This window comes from Theobroma umbraticum, unplaced genomic scaffold, assembly GCF_002168275.2.
Source record: "Theobroma umbraticum cultivar Fairchild unplaced genomic scaffold, ASM216827v3 scaffold_147.0, whole genome shotgun sequence".
In the NCBI taxonomy this organism is placed as follows: Eukaryota; Viridiplantae; Streptophyta; class Magnoliopsida; order Malvales; family Malvaceae; genus Theobroma; species Theobroma umbraticum.
The window spans coordinates 4,829,212-4,838,139 of NW_018397259.1; the positions used below are offsets into that span (position 1 = coordinate 4,829,212).

General features: G+C 31.0%; 1 protein-coding gene across 1 annotated transcript; it reads right to left on the reverse strand.

The window, feature by feature from the left end:
• Positions 1-613: 613 nt before the first annotated feature.
• Positions 614-8,615, reverse strand: LOC110414678 (disease resistance protein RPV1-like). Its single transcript, XM_089783315.1, has 7 exons — positions 8,122-8,615; positions 4,592-5,732; positions 4,163-4,498; positions 3,204-4,100; positions 2,678-3,119; positions 1,235-1,365; positions 614-1,150 (listed from the first exon to the last, which is right to left on the reverse strand). Exons 1-7 carry the CDS (start codon positions 8,613-8,615, stop codon positions 614-616), a joined length of 3,978 nt encoding a protein of 1,325 aa, XP_089639441.1.
• Between the last annotated feature and the right edge of the window lie 313 nt (positions 8,616-8,928).

Consider the following 8,928-nt stretch of genomic DNA (forward strand, 5'->3'; position numbering starts at 1 on the left):
ATTTATAAATAAAATTGAAGACAAAGATATAATAAGGGATAGGAAAGAAACAAGATCAGATAAGGAAATATTGTCATGTTGCTAAGGCGTTATGCTCAACAGTAGTTGATGACTTAAATAACGGGTTCTTACTTTTTAATTTATTTGAAATTTTGAAATTTTTTAAAAAAAATGGGCTTAGTTGTAAGATCTTGAAATAGAATAAGAAACCATAATTTACTTTGATTTTCATTATAATATGATTTGGTTTGATTTAAAAAAATATATAAAAACCAAAATCTTTGATTTGATTTAGATTTACCCTTGAAACCGACCATAACCAAAACATGCTTGCCCTTTTTTATTTTGGCTTGTCAATTTGGGTAGGCCATATATATATAAGACTAGGTTTTCAAGGTATTGAAATAGATAAGACCATAAGAGAGGAGAAAGATAGAGAAATTAGAGCATGAAGGTGATATTAAATTTAAAAGAAAAAAAAATACATTGCTTCAACGGCTATTATTGCATTGATACGTCAAAAACCGTACGAGGGGATGAATCTTTTAATTAAACAAGAGGCAGATGAATTGTCCTATTTGCTCCAACTAAATCCTATATATAAATATTACTCTCATTTGTCTAAACATTGAATCCTATAAAGACTCCTTTGAGACATAAACAAAAGGTATACAAAAACTGGAAAAAGCCATCTAAAAATTGCACTTGTAGCTGGCGAATGTTCATAAGTAGAGTTGCATTTATGCAGAAGGTTGTCATCTGATTCATATATGAGATCAATGACACATTCTTTTACGTATAAATCAGAAAACACTGTAAAGCTCACTCGATCACCATCTTCACCCATAAATCTCCAAGAACTTAACCAATAAAGGGCGTTTTTGGCTTTAGGAATTCCAGTGAAACGTCTATGATAAGTCCATGTAGTAGATTTGGTCTCATTGACAATCTCAATACGTGATAAAAAATCAAATATTTGATCGTCTTCAGCAACAAGAGCCACCATAAAGTTTATCCAACAAATTTGTTGACTAGAGCTTCGAGCCACTGTAAATGAAACCTTATTCCCGATAACATGATGGCTGTACCTACCCCAACATGCAAAGTCATATGGAACAAACATGCTAATTATCCCACAATCATATAGCACCTGTAACAATATTGAATTAATTATAAGTTACAAAAACAGAGAAATATAATATACCAAAAAGCTTAGATGGGAGATCAAGGAAACCTGAGGGGAAGCAACTATTATTGGTTCCTCGAAATAGTTGTAAATTTGCACTTTAACATTCCCACTAGAGCCCAAATTGAGTAACTCTTCATTTACTTTCACCTTAATCTTTCTCCAAATATCTTCATTTCCTGAAAGATGTTAGAAATAGATATGCCATTATTATACAGTTTTAATCATCGAATACTATGTTTCCATGAGAATATGTGTATAAGTAAATATAATTTAGAAATACAATAAAATAAGACCTTATACATACAACATAGTGATTAGGGAAAAAATTAGTTAATTTTAAAATTAGCATTCGACGTAAGATAATATCTAAATGGTTAAGAATTTGAAACCTCAATTAAGTTGGAAGTCTCATGTTTAAATTATAGGGAAAAAGTTGACAACGGATGAGTGAAGAGGTCTTTGTTGACGGGGGAAAGATCTCACATCTTTAAGAGCCAAGTATTGGAAGGTGGCTTATAAGTAAGGGCATGCCCCTTTTCCTATGAGATGATTTTCCTCAAAATGAAAAATCATGAGGATAGATCCCAAAGTCAACAATAACTCATAACCAAGCGCAATTCAAAAATCTAAGCACCAACTGTTGGCACTGCATATGGGGATCTTATATTGGCCCTTAGAGAAAACACAACTTTGTCTGAAAAAAGTCACAGTACGCCCTTGAGTTGAGGGGGGAAGACAACACATCCTTAAGAGCCTAGCAATAATGGACTGTGACATATAAGTAAGGGCATGCCTCTTCCCTTATGAGATGCCTTTTCTTAAAACTCTAAAACTATGAGGGCAAATCCAAAATGGACAATACCTTATAACCAAGTGTAGTTCAACAATCCTGGCATTAATAATATATTTATGGCCATAGTTAACCTAAAGTGACCAAACCTAAATATTTATTTTTTTATTTATTATTATAATATTAAAAAAATTATATATTAAAAATTAAAATTAAACAAAATATATGTTATTTTTTAAAATAATAATTGCTTCAGATTGAGCTTGAGCTTAAAAATTAAGGCCTAAGCTTAACCCCAATCAAGCCTAGCCTTCGAGCCTAGACCAACAGCGGGGTCCTTGTACATAATATTTTGGGCTTATTTGGCAAGCCTTGTGTGGACCACGAGGATTATCTTTTGAATTTTCATGGACCAATGTGTCAAAGACAAAATAGGCAAGTCTTGTATGAACATAGTAATATATGGCTACAAAAAATATATGGCTATAAAAAATACACCAGAAGAAACTATGACCCAAAATTTTGAATTATCAAATCAATTAGAATTTAAGATAGAATTAGTTTTTTTTTCCCTCAAACATTCGTAGGTTAATATTAAAAATTTCCATAAAGAAAACAAGTTATAAATAAAACTATTGATATATAAAGTAAAGCAAAAAAAAAGTTGTTGTTATAAATACTATCACTTGCAATCGTACCTTGATAGTAAAGTCGGGAGTCATCTTCATGTGTATCCTTCTTTTCTGCTACATATGTAACACCAAATTCTTTTATCTCTAAACCAGAAGATATTAATTTGCAGCTCACCAAATCGCCATTTTCCAACTGGTAATCCTTTACTGGCCAGTGGATTACCCACAGGATTGTGTCACTTTTGGTTTCAGGAATTCCAATGAAACTTGAGAAATAAGCCCAAACCAGCTCCTTGGTCTCATTAACAATATACACAGATGGTAGAAATTCAAATATCTCATCACTCACGAGAGAATATTTGATGCATAGATTCAACCAACTAACTTTTTCACCAGGATTTTGTGGCAATGAAAAAGAAATTTTAGGCCCTTTACAGCGATGCTCAAACGAGATTGGAACCTCACTTTCAGAAACGAAACAGCTAGTTATGCCACCCTCATGAAATACCTGGGTCATTGAAACCATTATTTATGAACCAATGGAATAAAACAAAATAAGAAAATAAAAACTAATATTAGATTGAGAAAAAACCTGTGGGGTAGTGATCATTTTTGTGTCCGTAAGATAGTTATAAACTTGCAATTGAATGCTGCTGATTGAGTCCATATTGAATAAGCATTTGATCTCCTCCACTTCAAAGTTTTCAAATGGTTCAAACTTGAACACACCTTCAATCTCGGTTAGCTTTTCACAACCAAAGAGAATAAACCTTTTCAAAGACAATAAGAGTGATAGACTTGCATAGCTGTACATCGATTGATACATTTTCATGCGCAAGCCACTCAAATTTATTGGAAGCTTTGGAAGCCATTGGAGATCTTTGCAACAAGTTAGCAAAAGTTCGTCAAGCTTTCTAAGCCGGCTAATACTCTTAGGAAGGCTACGAATTGGGTTTCTACTTAAATTTAAGGATTTCAAGGAAGGTAAGTAGCTCAAATCAGCGGGCATAGCATCATCAGATAGTCTGCAACTTTCAAGACTCAACTTTACCAAAGAACATGGCAAAGATGCCCAAAAGAAACCCAACTCTTTGCTTCTTTTAAGTGATAGCCAAGACAACCATGAATTTGATTCACAAATAGCAGTTCCATCTAAGTTAAGCACCCTCAATGATTTCATATTCTGCAAATCCCTAGGCATATCATCAAGTGTTGAGCAGCCAGATAAAATAAGCTCTTCCAAACATTCTAACGAACCAATTGTCTTTGGAAGTTTCCTAAGACTTTTGCAACCTTTAAGGTTTAAAATAGTAAGAGTCTTTATCTCACCAATGGATTGATCGACCTCAATCAACTTTGTGCAATCTTTCAACATCAACCTCTCAAGACTATGAAGACATGATAAGTTAAGGATTTTGAGAAGGTCATGGGAGTGACTGAGATTAAGGATCTTCAGATTTGGAAGAAAGTACTGTAGAAAAAAAAAACACTTAGCCATATAATTTTGTTTTTGCTTCTCAAAAAGTAAAGAGAAATTAAGCAGTATCACACCTTTGTATCATTCCAAACACGTTTGAGGCTACTGTTGAGCATCTCAAGAACAACTAGCTTGGAAATATCTAAATTTGTAGGAAGATATTCTTGAGGAAATCCATGCCAACTCAACCATATTAAGCTTCTCGGGAAGTCTCTGTAGTCTCCTTTAAGTTTTACATAATCTAGCTGAAGTAGTTTAAGTCTCTGCATCTTTGCAAATGCATCGATTTCAATATCTACCTCATTTGACATGAGAAATGAATTTTTTGAATGATTTGCAACTATCTTTCCATACTTCTCCTCTAGCAATCTTTGTAGGTCAATGGTGAGGCACTTGATTGTTTTTGTACCCTATTGAAGAAAGAATTTTTTAATTAAAAAAGAGTATGACATAAGAAAATATATTGCATAAAAGAAAGTAGAAGAAAATGAAATCTCTCTTACAATTTTTTCTTTCAATGCATCAAATGCGTCTTTATGCCACAACCTGCTTCGTTTCCCAAGGTTAGGAGATTCTTGACGAATAATGTTCCTTCCTACATCTCTAATCATTTGATGCATCATCAGCTTGTTTTTTTCATTAACAACCAGAAGAGACCTATTTATGAGATTTTCGATACCAATTGCTGTATAATAATCACAACCATCCAGAATTGTAGTTGTGTAATCTTTATCCTTCCCGGCGAATACACAAGCTATGTCAAGGAATAGATTTTTATCATGATCATCTTCTAAGGAATCATAGCTTATTCTTAGAATCTTTTGAATTTTGCTATCAGGGATTGCTTTCAATTTCTCTAATGCACTTTTCCACACATTTATACTTTTACCAGACAGAGAAGAACCTAAAACTTGAAGAGCTAATGGAAGCCCACCACAGTGGTTTACTATACTCTTTGCGTATTCCATATAACTGTCAATTGGATCATTCTGTCCGAAGGCATACCAATCAAAAAGTTGAAGTGATTCATTGAAAGCTAATTCTTTTACCTCAAATACCTTGCATAAGTCTCCATAACTTGATGATGCTTCAAGATCAAACATGTGCCTAATAAAAGGATCACTCAGTAGACATCGATGCCTGCTAGTTATAATGATTTTACTTCCTGGATGAAAAGGAATTTTCGCTCCAATTATTTCAGTTATTTTTTCTGAATCATCCACATCGTCTAGGACAAGAAGCACACGTCTACGACGTATGGCTTCTTTAATCTTAATGATTCCATCGTCTGAATTGTATATTTTTTTTGCTTTCCCTTTCAAGATATCTGAAATAAGTTGTCTTTGCAAATGAACCAGGCCATTGCGTTCTTCAGTAGTCTCTCTAACATTAGCAAGGAAACTGCAACTTTCAAATCTTTGGACGTTAAGATTGTAAACAACTTTGGCAATGGTTGTCTTCCCAATCCCTCCAATTCCGCAAATTGTTGCTATGCCAACCTTATTTGATTCATCTCCTAACCACCAACTAATGCGTGTCACGAGAAAATCTATTCCAACTAAATACGGAGGGACATGTAAAGTAGTCCGATGGAGTTTATTTTCAACTTGTGTAATAATATCTTGAATGAACTGTGATTCATGCCTACAAATTTTAAAATATATAAGTTATGATATAAATAAATAAATATACATATATACAAAATATAATTGAGCAGGTGACATCTTAAAAATTGTGTAAAAATTTTTGACCTGTTTGTTTGTTTAAACTTGATTGGTATTTTGAAAGGTACCACTCCATACTAAGGATCACAGCGGAATTCCTTGTTCCAAACTCGACCCAACTCTATATTTTTACATTCTAAACCTATTCCGCTTAGACATGGGCTTATCAACTTAATACCCAACCTCAAACCAAAAAAACTTTATAAGTTCCACTAGTCTTGTCTCGAATTATTTTTTTATATTATTTTAATTAAATTTTCATGTAAATTTTTATATTTTTAATGTAAATTACATCTTAATTACTTTTAAATATATTTTTATGCTAATATCTCTGATTAATGCTAAATCATATATTTATTAATATACTTCACATATATCAATACATATAAAATTAGATATAATATAAAATATTCTATTTATTCCTTGAAGCGGGCAAGCTAAACCTAATGCAAAGGTCAATCTGATTTTTTTTAATTGTAAAACCCAACCCATCAGCCTCAGCTCTTGATTTTCAAACCAAAAAAACCCCGCCCCTATTGGGTCGGGCAAGACAAAACACATCAAGTATGGGTTATTTTGCCATCCCTATTATTTTCTACTTCTTTTTGTTGATCTCAGGGGTGGAATTAGCTAATTTTTATTAAAGGGGCCAAAGGTTAAGAAGAATAAAAGTTAAAAATTGTTAAAATTAATATATCGAACTTAAACATTAATAATCAAAATATTTATAATAGATAATAATTTTATAACATGTAAATAAAAAAAAGAAAAAAAACTTATAATAGTTCTCTAGGAAAATTTTATTCGACAATGGCAATATCCTTTTTAATATAAACAACTAAATTATTTGTAAAAAACTTATTATCCATTTTGTTTCAAAGTTTTACCTTTTTCAATATAAACGACTAACAAATTAATGTAGTCAACATCCAATATTCTTATTTTATTATATTTAAGTTTATGATACTAAATATTAAACTATAATGCAGAAAATATAAATAGTTAAATACGATATACATAATTAATAATTTCTTCTTATACTCAAGATAATTTCCTTTCAACTAAATATAAAACGTAAAGCACATTAAAAACATATACTCAAAATAATTTTTTCTTATATAATTAAGATTAATAAAAATAATATATTAATGAAATTTTAAACAATAACCAATAATGCAACACTAGAATCTATATTTGAGAATTACATATGTAATAATTTTTAATTTTTAAAAATTAAAATCATTAAAAATAAAATCCACATAATAGAAAATAAAAATCATAACAAGTAGGAGATATAACTTATATAACAAAAAAAAAAGAATATGGTTGATGATTCATAGAAATTTAAAAGAAAAAATCTATAGAAACTTAAAATATATGAGCAAATAGAATAGAGTTGAAAAAAATAAATAATCATAATAATATTAATTAATTAATTAATTAAATAAAAATTTTACCTCTTTATAATTTCACAATATAAAGATAGAAAAGAAAAGAGAGAAATATGGATGAAAAAATTTAAAAAATTAAAAAAATTAAAAAAATTAAAAAATTTGAATAAAATTGAATGATATTTATAAAATTATTTTATTATTTTATATTATATTAATTATTTAATAAAAAATTATTTTTAAAAATTATTAAAAAATATATAATATATAAAAAAATTTTAAAACTTTGAAAAATATATAATCTATGAATGATATTTATAAAAAATTTTAAAAACCATCATAAAGGGGCGCTCCAGCCCTGGTTGGTCCCTACTTTAATAGTATAAAATTCAAGAAAAGTGCATTGGATTTAATAAAATAAAATTAGATCTTTATCTCTTGTCATTATAACTTTTTGATCATTGTGAAATTTACTGTAATATAGAACACACTAAAAGGAGTGTCAACTTAGAAGTCAATGGACTTTTAGATATGAAAAAAACAATTTGAGAAATTAAAAAAAAATTGGGCCAATCATTTCATGACCCCATGAGGTAGATGGAGTAATTATTTTTCACTAGATCGATGCTTTTACTTATATCCGATAGCCCTACATATCAAAATCAAGAATAAAATTAATGTTTTGTACTACATCCGTACGAGGCTAAGGAAGAGAACATTTTTACTTTGAACTTAAACCTCAATTGGGAGAATAATAATCCCTTATCAACTCTGAGTCTGACTTGTCATAAGTATCACAAATGAGCCAAAGAAATATTAAAATATTCAATCACGTGGTGAAAAGACTATCATGAAAGTATGGGCATATATAAGATTGCAATTTCTAAGAAGGGATCGAATAGTTTAAAGCTTGCTTACCTATCTTCCAGAAGCATGCCTCCCAAATCCGCAACTTCTCTTAAAGCAGCCCTCCATCTTTGTACCATGTCCATCTCAGACTTGAAGCTCTCTTCATGTGTAGCAAACGCTTCTGCAAAACTCCCTGTCTGCTTCTTCACTTGAGATGGATTCACGTCATAGAAAATTGGCAAAACAATGTGTTTGGAGAATTTCCTATGCTCCATTATCTTTACAAGTTCGTTAAGGCACCATGTTGATGAGGCATAATTCTTTGAGAAGACAATGATAAATATTTTTGACTCTTGCAGTGCTCTTTCAATCTTATCTCTTATGTTCTCTCCTCTCTCAATTTCATCATCATCTCTAAATGTGTGAATCCCTGCTTGCACCAAAGCCATGTAAAGGTGATCTGTAAAGTTCTTACGCGTATCTGCACCTCTAAAACTCAAGAATACATGATAAGTGTATCGAGAAATTGAGGACTCTTGATGGTGGACCGTTGAAACAGCCATTGAAAAACACAAGAGAATCTGGATTGGCTGATGAGGCACCTAATATAATGTAGAACAACTTAATTATCTCATCAAAAGAAAGAATTTAATAAAAAAATGAGGGCCTTATACCAGGATCAAAGAATTAAAAATAAGTAGTTACATAAGTTAAAGCTAGAGCTAGGAATATTAAAGACGATAACGAAGCTGGTAAATGAATTTAGACCAGACAGCACCTTACTAACAGCTTTTCGTTGCACTTGTACCCTCTATGAAGAGAAAGTGGACTGCAAAACCAGAATAATGATGAAGAAATAGATAGCTTTTGCTTGTT

Coding starts and splice junctions, on each gene's coding strand:
- LOC110414678 (XM_089783315.1), bottom strand. CDS start 8,615: ATGGCTGTTTCAACGGTCCACCATCAAGAGTCCTCAATTTCTCGATAC. Junction 4,499..4,591: donor ATGCATTGAAAGAAAAAATT/GTAAGAGAGATT, acceptor TTTCTTCAATAG/GGTACAAAAACAATCAAGTG. Junction 1,151..1,234: donor TAATAGTTGCTTCCCCTCAG/GTTTCCTTGATC, acceptor ATATTGTTACAG/GTGCTATATGATTGTGGGAT.